At 43.6% G+C, this 13,546-nt stretch overlaps 1 protein-coding gene across 3 annotated transcripts in view; it reads right to left on the bottom strand.

The window, feature by feature from the left end:
- skia (v-ski avian sarcoma viral oncogene homolog a) overlaps positions 1 to 13,227 on the bottom strand; it is an 84,255-nt gene extending 71,028 nt beyond the window's left edge. For all 3 annotated transcript variants that reach the window (XM_030733025.1, XM_030733026.1, XM_030733027.1), the window contains exon 1: positions 11,906 to 13,227. In XM_030733025.1, coding sequence (XP_030588885.1) covers positions 11,906 to 12,811 — 906 coding nt within the window. In that variant the 5' untranslated portion in view covers positions 12,812 to 13,227. The remainder of the gene's footprint in view (positions 1 to 11,905) is intronic.
- Positions 13,228 to 13,546: the final 319 nt, after the last annotated feature.

Here is a 13,546-nt window from a genome sequence, read left to right on the forward strand (position 1 = left end):
ATAAAAAATTGCATTCACTTTAATATGCACTGTTTATTTGATATTTATTATATAATCACATTAATGTTACTCGTATTTTTATGGGTCATTATTTTAACTGTGAGGAGAGACAACACGGTGATGTTAACAGGTGGGCAGGCTTGAACAAGTGAGGTAAGATTGAAATAATCGTTGACTAATTAACTAATCAAAAACTTGACTGACAGATTAATCGACTGCCAAAATAATCTTTAGTTGCAGCCCTACCTTTGACACCATCCTTGGGCTGAGACTTAACACTGGCTCCCACCCAGGCCTCTGCTCTGCAGAGAATCAAATGCTGCAGTCTGTCTCCAGATAAAGACCGCAGTGCACACCTCAACCATCCTTTAAAAACACCAAATGCATCTGCACCAACCACTTCCAATCAGATCTAACCTCCTCACATTTAACAAGTTCTATAAAATTTTAACCAGTTCTAAAGAGGAAAAACACACATTCACACTCAGCCATGTTGCCAGGGAGAAAAAGATTCCTCAGCTGTTTTTGAGTGATTTGTGGAATTTGGTGATTTAGTTTTGTATTTGCTAAAAATGTTATGTTGTGGAGACTGGAGAAAATACTAAATGCATCAAAAGACTTCAGAAAAATAAAAAAAGCTTCTGATTTTTTTATTTATGTTTTATGCTGTTCTGGTCCTTTTGCATCCGTTCAGGGAAAATGAAATCCTGAGTAAAACCACGAGTCATTTTCAGACCAAAGAGGAAGATGCTATAAACAAAGTAACCTAGAGACCAGATGCTGCACTGAATATGTGAGTATTAATTAATTTGCTGGTTTTTATGTCTTTAAATTGAATATTTGGTAGGCTTTGAGGTTATAGGGGTTGAAAACAAAATTGTGACAAATATTTGGTACACTCTTTAAATTTAAAGATCAAAAATTAATTGATCAACCCACACAGTGTTGTGTGATGGTCTTAACCCAGCAGCTCCAGTCCTAGAAAGTAGTCCTGTGTGGGAGACATCCATTGAGATAACACTAGTGGGAAAAAAGTGTGACAGCTAGTGTGACAGCTATTCAGACCACAAGTCCTCTCTCTTGCTCTCTCTCTCTCTCTCTCTCTCTCACACACACACACACACACACACACACACACACACACACACACACACACGTATGTCTAGTTTAATCCTTTGCAAAGCCATGCAGATAACCAGCTTTCATGCCTGGAGAGAGGGAACTGAGGGAGGAGTAGGAGGGGATGGAAGAAAGGGAGTGGGAGTGGAGGTTTCATGGCAAGATTCAGCTGCACCAGTCCTGACCTCAGAGAGAGAGAGAGAGAGAGAGAGAGAGAGAGAGAGAGAGAGGAGAGAGGGAGATAGAGAGAGAGAGAGAGGAGAGAGAGAGAGTATAGAGAGATAGAGAGGAGAGAGATGAGCGAGAGAGAGAGAAGAGAGAGAATAGAGAGAGAGATGAAGCGCGCTTCGAGCATCAGAGCTTATATTAGCAGAGTATAGCGAGATATATCTAGAGTGAGTGAGTGAGTGAGTGTGTGTGAGTGAGAGAGTGTGTGTGTGTGAGTGAGAGAGAGACAATTAAACATGGCAGACAGATGAGAAGGCTAGAGGTCGCATGGAAAGAGGATTCAGATGTGTCAACGTGTCCAAACCTGACACATACTTGAGCAGCAACAGACATAAAAATTGTTATGGGCTTTATATAAACTGATGTCCTACTGCTCAAGATAGCCCTGGCAATGTTTGAAGATGTTGAAAATAACATCTTTGTGCTCAGAGGCGATTACACACTCCATACAATACCTTGTCTCAGAGATCTACAATTACATTAATTATAAGCTGAGGGGTTCAAGAGCTCTATTGTCTACCTTGTACCTTTGTGCATGTGTGTATAAAGAGGATGCCTAGACAGCCGTATGTATGCGCAGAGATGTGTTTAGATCTTTTTCTGTCTGCATGTTTTCAATAACACACACACAGCATGTAGAAGGAAGTGTGTAACATGAAATCAATGAGCCAGGCTGAAGCGGAGGAGCAAGTCTGGGCCTGGCTGGAGGAGGCTTCTTGAACCTGAGAAGCAGGCATTCATGCCAGGAGGAGGGATTTCCTTTCACCATATTGTTTTATTTAGCATTCCTTCATTTTCCAGAGTGAGGCTGGCTGACTTAATTCAGGAGGTTGGTGACTCGGCAAGCAACAGCCCAGCCAGTCTAAAGAAGGGATGTTAACCACATTAAAAGCCTTTGTTTCCAATACTTGGTTCCTGAGGAGTAATCTTAGCCTCCTGAACCTTTGACTGCCCCTACCCAAAGGCCCTAATTTGCTCACACACACACACCCACCTTCCACCTCAACTTCCTGACAAGCTACAGCCAAGGTGTGGCTGCACTTCACCGACTTTGTTTCTGTTTCTGCCCAGGACGTCTAACTGAAAGCGGTTTCGTTCTGCCCCGCCAGTCTAAACCTTTCTCCCCTGCCTGGGTTCAGCTATGCACTCCTGTCTGCACTCAGGGAATGACACCAGCCTAAAGCTGTCCTTCATTGCCTGGTTTCACTTCAAACCCAGTGATCTCTCACATTTGATAAAGTGACTCAACTAAGCAGCAAATCCTCTTTCAGTTCGATTTTGGCTCACCTGGCCTCACAGCACATCTTATAAAACTGCAGCTGTGATAAACAAAGATTCAAATGGTCAGTCAAAGTTCATGACAATACCTCCTTGTTGGATAATCCAGTTGTTGTTTAATCCAGTTTAACATTAACCCACCTAGCCCTAACATAACTAACATTGGCTAGACATTACAATGAGTCAGAGCAGACTAAACAACAGCACAGATCAGATGTGTTTGCAGTATGTGCAGCCAGGAAATACACCTTTTCTGAGAAAAGACATGCGCTGGATGGCACTTTATTGCACTGTGAGTGAATGGCTCTTTCACAACTCTGCATTCTCTCAGAAGCCTGCCATTTGATTTAACCAAGGTGATATTTACGAGATCAAAAAAAGATGTATTCAGAATGTTTGATTCAAACAAAGATAGAATTTTAGGTCTTTTATTAACTGACTTTGTTTCAGAGTTAAAAAAACAAAAAAAAAAAAAAAACAAAGTATAACGTGATTGCTCACACAAAAGGTGACTCAAATTTGTTTGCAAGTTGCTCTATGAAGTGGGCTTGATTTACATACATACACATTTGTTTGAAAAGTTACAAAACACAGGCTGGTTGCAGGAGTGACCCCTGCTCTGAAGACGTGGTCCCTGTTACAGCAGCTTGCCTTTGTCCCCTCACCTCTCCTCTCTAAAGCCACACATTCCTGTTTGTCTCTCACAAGCACATCCTTTGATCAGATTGCTTCACTGTACACACTGTTATTGTTTATTTGAGTTTAAAAATGACTTTGATAAAAGAATAAGTCAAGTGACCAAAAAACATATGTTTTTAGTGGGCATTCTTTTGATGTATAGAGCAAAAAAAATAAGAGATTAAACCAGAAAAGAAGGAAATAATCTTTTTAGCTGGAGGTTTATGTTGGGTATCAGAAGCAGAGCCTGGCAGACCTATCAGTTGATGGATATTATAGGCCACAATTACATCATGTTGATGTATTTTGTCGGACATCCACTGATTTGGCGTGCATTAGCCAATATATTAACATAAGAGTCCTTTGCTCCCAAATAAGCAGTGTTGGACCAAAAAATAAATTATCAGTCTGGCTTAAAGGAACTCATGTGTCTCTTAAATTTAAATTTATATTATTAGTGGTTATTAGCAGAAAGTAGCTAGCATTCCTACCTCCCCTCTGTGTTTGTTTGTTTGTTTGTTCAAGACAGCAGCAGTCATGACACTTCTAGAAAAGATGAGCAAACAGGAGAATGGAGGATTGGAGAGGGGGAGTCAAACAATGAGCAAAGATCTACAACTCAAGTGCTTTGGGATCACTGGTCATCCAGCATTAAAGGGGGTTGGGAGTCACCTCCATCTATCCCCAAACAACACAGCTGATACTGACCACAAAAGATGTGACAATGGCTAGCCAGTGGACAAATCCCACACATACCACCACCCCAACACCCCGCCAACCTCCTGGGAGCTGCCCTAACACATGGCTAAGGCCAAACCAGTGTGACCCAACCCCCATCCCTTGAAGAGTGGGAAAAAAGCACAACAAAAGGAGTTTCTCAGAATACGGCCTGTCTTCATAAGAACAGAAAATACACCTCAAACACTCGCTCCTCCATGTCTGCCTTTGGACTGGCTGCCAAATGCTTGTTTGGAGAGCTGACATACCATTATTTCAAAAAGAGCAGAGGAATACTTAATGCCCCCTCACACAAAGTGAAAGAAGTGAAAGCTCTGGTGACGGACACATCCAGAACAAACAAGCTAAATCTTATAATCAAACTGTCCACCTGCTGGGAGACAACACAAGCTAATGATATACAGTGTACAGGTGGTGCATTGATTTTTGCAGTGTACTATGATGGTGAGGACCAGCCAGATGGTTTTAAAAAAAGACTGCTGGCAAAAGATGGCTAAGGTTACTTCTCTTTCCTTTTACATCGTAGATTATGCCCTACCGAGCTGTAAAATGTGGTATGCACAATGTGAATTAGATGTAAGAATTTTAGATAAGCATTTACCTAAAAATGAATGTGAGCAGAATTACATGATGTCTCTTCCACACGAAGCAGAGTTCCAGTGGGATTATTTGGAGAAATGAAGGTTGTATGAAGAAAAAAAAAAAGGCCCATCTATGGTGCCATTCTGCAACCACATATTTTTCAAGCCAGTGTAGAAACGTGGAGCTTTCCTGTTGTGCTTTTTAAAAATAAAAATCTATATCTCTTATCGCCATGCCATCCAGTTGACAGAGATTTTGCAAAACTGCTGGGCTGACTTAGGAACTCCCTGTTCGGAGGAATGGTGCCAGTTCAATCAGAAATAAGATTAGCAGAGCTTATTATTTTCTCCCTGTATCTGCCTTCTGCCTCTACCTGTCCTTCCCAAACTTTGAGATGATTAAAAGGGATGAGATACCAGTCTTCCCATGGACTTTGCTCCCAATGGTTGGAGATGGACCGCTGATTCATGACATGATCTGAAGGGAGTATATTCTAAGCCAAGTTTGGCAGATGTTGTGTTACAGGCCAGACAAAGCCATCAGTGCATACATGCCTATGTGTGTGTATGATTCTATGAGCTTCTGTATCATTTATAAGACTAAGAAAGAATTGCAGGGGTGGAACCTGGGTGCTGTAAGGATGTCTGTGTTCAGTGTGTGTGGCTGAGATGGGGGAGGGATGGGAAGCATCACTGTGGGAGACAGGCAGATGGGGAAATGAGTAGGCATTGAGCTCATGTTAATCTCCTCCTACGGCTGATCCAGGCACAAAACAAGCACACACATTCGTTCATGCACGCACTTGCATGACTGCAAATCACACACCTGACCAGCCCGATGCTCAGTCACACTCCAAATGAGGCAGAGGATGCCTCTGCTGTTCACATTTACATGAGTCACATGCATATTTTGTGGAAGGGTTTTCAACAAAATCTGAAACGCATCTGAACGCAGATTTCATCATGCAGCATTCAGTTTATTGTATCATGGTGCCAGTGGATGTTCATTTATTTGATGGTATGTGAGATTAGCTGCCTTCATCAGACAGCCATCTGCCTTGTGGGAGTTGCTAAGCAGCACGGAATTGGCCGACAGTCCTACGAGACAGGCAAGGAGTGAAATGGGTCACCTCTTTATTTGGGGAGGCAAAGGTCATGCAATGCTAGCTGCGCTTATAAACATATGAGTGCTGCATGAGGGGGGAAGGGGCAACTCCAGAGGCCAACATTGCTGTCATATACAAAGGGTGCTCCTGGTCTGACGCAGCAGAAAGTAGCCCCCCCCCATCTGGCTGGCAGCATTTTCCCATTCTATACCCACATTTTTCACATCAGCTGGTACAGTTTATTCTGGATTACATCTGGAGAACATCCCTCATTAACAGTCAGGTCATTCACTGTCAGAGCCGAAGAAAATCTCTAAGAAACAGTAAGACAGCTGAAGATTGGGATTTTCCAAGAAAAAGCACGTGCAGCATACACATCGGATTATCTCCACAGAACTGATGTCGTATTTTTCTCAGCAGTTCATATAGGCATGGGAAAAAATCTGGAATCTCACTTTTTAAATAAACATAACACAAGTGCTATCAGATATGACTCTGTTTTTATCATGCATGCAATCCATACACAGAGGGCGAAGAGGATACACCATCCAGTCCCACACTGTAAACTCACCATCTGAGACCAAACCTCACATCAGTCAGGTTCCTGTCCAGGGTTTGGGTTAGGATTAAGCTCCGTGTTAGGGTTAGGCTAATATTAATTTCTCTTTACAAAATTTTTGCTTGTTTGGAACACCCAAATGGAAATGCTTTTAAAAGAAAACTGTAATGCCAAAATGTGAAAGATTTTATTTGAAATGTGACGGCTAGTTTCTAAAAATCTGCCTCTTATGTTGGCTAAAACCAAAAGCTACTGGACTGTAAGAGTGTACAGACTGGACAGTAATGTGTAGATCTTGTAACAAAATACATTCTTAAAAAAATAAAAAGTGTAAACATTTATAATTTTTTTTTAATTGGTATTTTTATACCTGTAGATCAGCAAAACTAATCACTTCACCAATTTCACAGGTTGGTCTGTGTTTGCTGTGTATCTACAAACCCCTGGAAAAGTAAAGGTGGCCAAAGGTGCATGTACAGTATGCTGATATATGGTCCTACAGTGCCATGTGTGCTGATTAATATTTTAAAGATCATTTCATTAAATAAACACGCCTATGGTAACCTACCATCAATACTGAATGGCTGCAAAAAAAAAACAACAGACCAACAGTCAGACTAGACATCAAACACAGACACCATCTGGCTGAGGAAGAGCTTCTTTCCCATGAGACACCTGGATCAGGTCACTGGGTCCCGTCTTTCATGCCAGTCTTCACAAGGGTTTGAATATACTGACAGGGATTTCAAAGAGTGGACAGAAATACACGATTTTTAACACATGCTACTGCAAACATATGATCTGCAGTTTTGCATGTACCATTTTTTCCTGATAGATTGAGCACATTGCTGCTTATAACCAAAAGCAACTTTCTTGTTAGGAAGCCTTTTTTCCACCCTTCATCATCTTGGAATAAACGGGCAGAGATGTGAGAGATATTCCCAGAGAGTCAAGCTTTCCTTACCTGCACAAAGACTGACTTACAGCCAGTCTCTGGATATACCAGGCAGGTATTACTGCAGTGATCGGTCTTTCCTGTTTGGGCTTTTCATGAAGCACTCAGCTAGCTGCTCCTCCTAAATCTGACTACTGCTGTTTATCAAAGATATCTCCAAGATTCAACATTCTTCAGGGTTCCCAAAGAATCGGGTCGGGACAACTGCTGAAGTTGTCCTTTCTCACATGTAGGAGGAAATAGTTTGTGTCAGCTGTGTTTTCACTATTGGAACACTTGCAGCCCTATTCTAGCTGTGAATTTGTTGCAATTGGAAATCTCGCTGACTTTGTAAATTTAAAAGTTATTAGGTAGCATTTTGAATTTTTAATAAAACGCATGACGGTCATGGCTTGGCCCGTGACAGTAACGTTAGAATCCTACAACAAACAAAGCAACACACACTGCTTCCTACATGTTTTCATCCTTTGTGTACAGTCAAGCAGCACCTGGGAAAAAGTGTTTTGTTCTTTGTACAAGTTAAAAATGTTTTGAAAAAAAAGAAAAAAAAAAAAAGCAGCTTCTGGCAGAGAGACATGCTGTATGAAAAGAATCACTGCATTTCCCACTACTGCTTCAGTGGCAGCCTTTTGAGAAATTTTCCAGACGAACATAACAAACCAGAAAATCTATGATGCTCTACTCTTTGTCCCTCCTTCTACGGTTGCAGTGAAAACACAGGCATGTAAAGGCACATCTAACCCATGACACAGACTTCATCTTGTGGCTGTTCCTCAAAGTTTTTGTCGTGGAGCATCTGAGCACAGTAGCTCCTCACAGAGTTCTCTTTTCCAAAGTAAAATTTATGTTTTTGCTGTTAATTTCCAGCATAGAAGAAGAAATACGAAAGAGGTTTGCTACTACTTATTAAACTCTCTTAATAAATATTATTCAGGCTAAAAGCAATTACATTCCAAATTAGTAAAAAGGTGAAGAATGTTTTTTCTCTTTGAAAGCATGCCACACCTTCATGCAAAGATCAAGGTTATATTAACATTTAAAATGGACGGAGATGTAGATGCTGTGGCAAAAGTCACATGGTGAGGTGGTTATGCTTAATTTCCAACACTGTTAGAATTTTGACCCAGGCTATCTTAGATTGTGTGACGCGGGGCCAACTGTTTGCACCCATCACGATTCTTTCACATTAGTCATATTTTTACTGGGACAGCCCAAAATATCATAGTTTTTATAGAGCTTTAGAAACCCAGACTGGCAGCCCGGCCAAGCAGAACTCATTATAGAGGCCTAATTGAATTGGTGGCTTCCTCCTTCTGAAGGCACAGGGCACAAAATTTATCTTTTATGCTTAAAAAGGAGAACTATGAAAACAGAAAACACAACATGGAATCTGCTAACAACACTCACTCAGTCAGGCCAAAATGAAGCTCTACTGTGGATGTTTACCATAATCACAGTTTGGCATGGACCCATAAAATGAGAATAAAAATATTCCCTGAACAGCCACTGAAATGCACAGCTACCAGCTGTTGTCCTGTCTATCTTGTGGACATGGCTGGGAGTCAGCAGGCTTAGCTAGCACTGCGCCTTGCATATGAAACAGGACATGGGCCTATATTCCCTGTGGGAGTTCACTTCCTCTGAGCCCCCACTACCACAGCCCAATGAAACAAGCAGCCCCTTCAGCTGGAGGCCAGATATCCCAAGGAGCGGGGAGGGGAGCATGGGGGAGGAGAAGGGGAAGTGTTAGCTTCTTCACATTAAAGATTTGAGGTGTGCTATGACTTGGAAAAATATATTAAACTTTGACACATCTATTTTCAGGGCTTAATAGTTGTGTGTTCCAACCTGAGGCAGTTTTGGCTTAAGCCTTTTCTACAACTCAGTCATACATGGAAACAGAAATGTCTGGGTGTCAGCACACTAACATAGCCTCTCCTGTTGTCCTGACTGGATTTTTTATGCACATTTAACTACTTTAAGGAGAACATGGATGGCTGGAGCAAATCTGGATTTCCCAGTTTTCAACATTAACCAGTAGAGTCATGTTCCACTGAGTGTATGCATTGTCTTTGTACAGCAGTCGTGTAAGACAACTTCATCGCTCTGACAGAGTGGCACATCTGCAATGTACGCACAGACTGATGAATGAATGAATGAAAAAAATATAGATATAATATAGCTGCTTCATATCTACTGAAAAGGCTGGGAAAGAATGCGACCATGTAGGAAGATGCCCAAAAAAAAAAAAAAAAAATCAGAGTCTGATGTAAACGTTTTTTCAAACAAGCATGAGTCAAACTTGAGCTGCTCCCCACCACAACCCCTCTATTTTATTCTATTTCTCATAGTTCTCCTAACCAGACAGATTGTGCATGAATCACATCATCTTGAGGGCAAATTATAAAGTTACTGACATACTAAATCTGCAGCCACAATCCTTATCTAAACATCCTGATGCGGAAACCCACTCATTATGTGTGCCAGCCACATGTGTACCAGCCAAAAACCAAAAGACTTGCAGTCCAGGGCTGCCATGGGCAGCTTGGAAGTGTTCCTACATGTAACTTTTCAGTAGTTTACTGCATTTGTTCATTGTTGTTTGCAGACTGCACCATGGCCTTGCATCCACAAGATAAAGAAAGGAAAATGAACTGCAAGTTCACACTTTCTCCACAACTGGAGGCGCTGCTGAATGTGAATTGCTTTTTTTACTCTGTGATTCACTCGTCTCAGGAGGAAGCTTTCAATAGAGTGTCTGCAAGGAGGGAAGTGTGGCAATATCACTTCCTGTGTCTGTCTGCATGTGAGACTGCTACTAACACTTTTCTATCAGTCATATTAATATTCACTGAGCCACCTTGTTACTCCACTGACAGACAGTGATGTTTCTGAAATAGTGAACACAGTGTGCTGACACGGTTGCCTAACATCTTCCAAAACGTTTCCTCAGTTGTGCTCAAAACTGCTGACAAAAGGGAGATCTGTTGCCTATAAGAGTAGCAGTATTCCTCAACTCTCAACCTGTGTGCATTCTCTCATTAGCGTTTCTTCAAACTGGATCCTCCGGGGAGGGGGTCAAATTAAACAGCAGGACAGAAGCTCAAATGAGCCTCGGGTTTAACATTTGGGCACCCCTGTCAGCACTTATAAAAACAGAAGAGGCCCCTGAAAGTGGAGGTCCTTGAGGTCCATCCACTCAAGTCTGAATGAAAGTGTGTGCCAAGAGTGTGTATTCACTATGGACGGTAGGACTCTGGCGCTCTTTAGGACTACAGGGGTCTCCCTGATCTCCCTTTCTTTGGCAGGTTCTTCTGAAAGAAATCTCAGCAGAGTGAACGAAACCTCTTGTAAACATTTTTGCTGTTGCTTTCTGAGCTTCATCAAAAACTCTGTTCTGCTTCTGCCTAGAAATCCACTGAGGAGAGGAAAAGTAGGCAAAACGGAAGGACTATGTCAGAGATGGGTCACTGGCCTGGGGTCAGTGGATATTTTGGGAGGTGGGGGAGAGGAAGAGGGGGTTCTGATGTTTGCTGAATGCTCCCCTTTGTTGGGATCATGTTATGTTTCCACCACACTACTTGTAAACCCTGCTTCATCAGCACCATTCATGTGTTCATGCAAATGGTAACACTAGCCTTTTTTCCCCCTATAGGGGTGGGGTTGGGGGTTGGACTCTTTATCAGTCTGCAAACACCAAAGCCATGACAGAATCCCTTCATATAGCTTTACAGTAAGTTAGCTCAGAAAAAGCAAATGCATGGAAAAAACAAATTTGATGCCTAAACCTCTTTTGCTTAGGCTGGAGGTGTTAGATCACTAAAACCACAGGAAACATGCAGAACCAAAAACTCAAACAGATGCACTCATTTGGATTGTTCAAACAAGAAGACAGGAGCATGCGTGCGTGCGTGTGTGTTTGGGGGGGGGGGTGACTTCAGTACTGATAGCAGCACTGATTAAACAGGAAACCACAGGAACAGACACATGACAGCCAGACAAGTAAGAAGACACAAGATAAAAGCTCATTTTGTCATACTAATAATCATTGCTGATCGCTTCTGTCTCCTCCACTGGGAACACACGTGTCAAAAACTGCTTCTTTTTCCCGCTGAACAGAGTAATGCCACTTAATCCGAAGAAGAGAAATCTATTATCTCACACCCCCACGACCTCCCCTCTGTAAACTGTTGTTTACAATTTTCCATCGAACCATTTGTTGGCAAATGAGATTCTATTTACTGGACAGGCCAATAAAAAGTGACCTTTAAGAGGTGTTTCACGGCCAAATAATGGCTTTACTGCCACCAGAGGCATATTGTTGTCGCTGCTGGATGAGGCCCGCTTAGGAAGAACACAGCAGTAGCAGTTACCAAACACTGCCAGGTTCATCATCCATATGATGGGAATGTAGCTCCAGATTAACTCTGGAAATGTGTGTGAATTAACCCTTTGTATGTTGGCTATGTTTGTATGTAAGTTTGTTAACCCCCTCCCCAGTCGTTTAAATGTTAATGAGAAGGGTGTCGAATTAAACTCATGGGAGAGCGCAAGAAAGTATCACACCAAGCTGCAATGGATTACCTGCAGCTTGAAGCGAATTGCAGCAGAAATAGTAAAATATGCAAGTAAAAGCTGAGGTACAGCATGGAGACCAACTCACCTTGGATGATGCTTTTCTCTTGTACTTGTTGGCGAAGTCGAATTTCTCCTTAATATCGTCCAGGAAGAGCTCCAGACGGGCCTTCTCCTCTTTCTCTGTGTAATCCTGGCCCAGGAGTATGTACGCCCTCCAGTTGGCCGAGTCGAAGCCCCAGTGGCAAGTCCTGTTCTCCTGCGCCTTATGGCTGTGCACCACGAACTTGTGGGTCGGGTACAGGAGTCTGCAGTCCATGCACTGAATGCACGCTGCGTTCGGGCTGGTGTACAGCTCCGGCACGAACAAGCCTTTGCACTTGCCGAAGCACTCGTGATAGACTTTGAAGCTCCTGTCGGTGAACTGCAGCTCCAGCGAGCCTCCGTTCAGCTCCTTCTTGCAGCGCGGCGGGTAAGCGCCTCCATAGATCAGGGCGTTGCAGAGCCGTTCTGCGTCCGTCTTAGTGATGAGACCGCAGGACGGCGCCGAGAAGGGCAGGATCCCCATGACTTTGAGGATCTCCAGCTGGTCCGCCGTGCACCGGGAGCAGTAAATGTGCAGTTCGTCGCACACCGAGTTGATCTGCTGCAGGGTGAAGTCCCGCAGCACCGTGTTAAGGATCTGCGGCAGGCACAGTCGTTTCTCCCCGCCGACCACAAAGCAAGAGATGGTCTCCCCTTCCAGAACCGTCTCGCACCTCTCAGTGGAGCGGTCTGACGGAATGAAGAGTGGGCCCGGCATCACGGGCGGCGGCAGATGCTGCAGAACTGGCTCGGGCTCCTTGCCGTCCTTCTTAAAGAGTAGCTCATGCTGCCACCGAGCAGAGAAAGCAGCCGGTCCGCCCAAAGAGCTCATAGAGCTGAGGTGAAACTGCTTGAGAGTTTGTTGCAGTCCCGGATGAGGCTGGAAGCTCGGCCGACTTACAGTCTCCATGCTTTTCCTGCAACTTCAGATGCGTAAATCCTTCTTATCGTCGACCGGGAATCACAAGTGTCTATCCGTCCTCCAACCTGGTAAATCCACAGTGTCCCAGAACTGATCAGATTTGCGAAGCGCTTCATCAAACATCCAGTAAAAAGTCCCAGCTGCAAGTCTGCAGTTTTATTCCTGTATCTGAGTGAACACCGACCCGTCGCTCCCTGTAGCAGTTCGCCGACTGTCCATATTTGAAAAGACAGCTTTCTAAACTCCACTGAGGCGAAAAGTTCCGTTTGTCACATTCGAACACCGAGCAGGCGAAAATGAAACGAAAGCGGGAGCTGTGCGTCGATACAGCTCGATTAAAACAAATCCTTATTTGAGGTTCTCGGCGCTGTCGAGGACGAACGATCCACTCTATCTGCCCCCGCGATTCACTCTGACTGTATGGAAATGAGAAGTCTGAAGAGCCAGCCTGCTCGCGAGAGCGCTCTCTCTCTCCCCCAGTCTGAGTGCGTGTCTCTCGCGCCTGCTCTCTCTCCCTCGCGCTCTGTCTAGGTCTCTCTGTCGCGCGCTCACTCACACGCCCCCTCCCTCTGTGTTTGTGTGTCTGGCTCAGTCATTGAATCCCGGCCAGGAATGTGAGTGACTCTGCAGGCAGGCTGGGCTCTTCCAGGAACAAGCCGTCACCCCCGGCACGTACACGCGCGCACACGCACTGCCCCGCAAGAGAGCATAAAAGAAGAAAAA

This window comes from Archocentrus centrarchus, chromosome 7 (assembly GCF_007364275.1).
Source record: "Archocentrus centrarchus isolate MPI-CPG fArcCen1 chromosome 7, fArcCen1, whole genome shotgun sequence".
Lineage (NCBI taxonomy): Eukaryota > Metazoa > Chordata > Actinopteri > Cichliformes > Cichlidae > Archocentrus > Archocentrus centrarchus.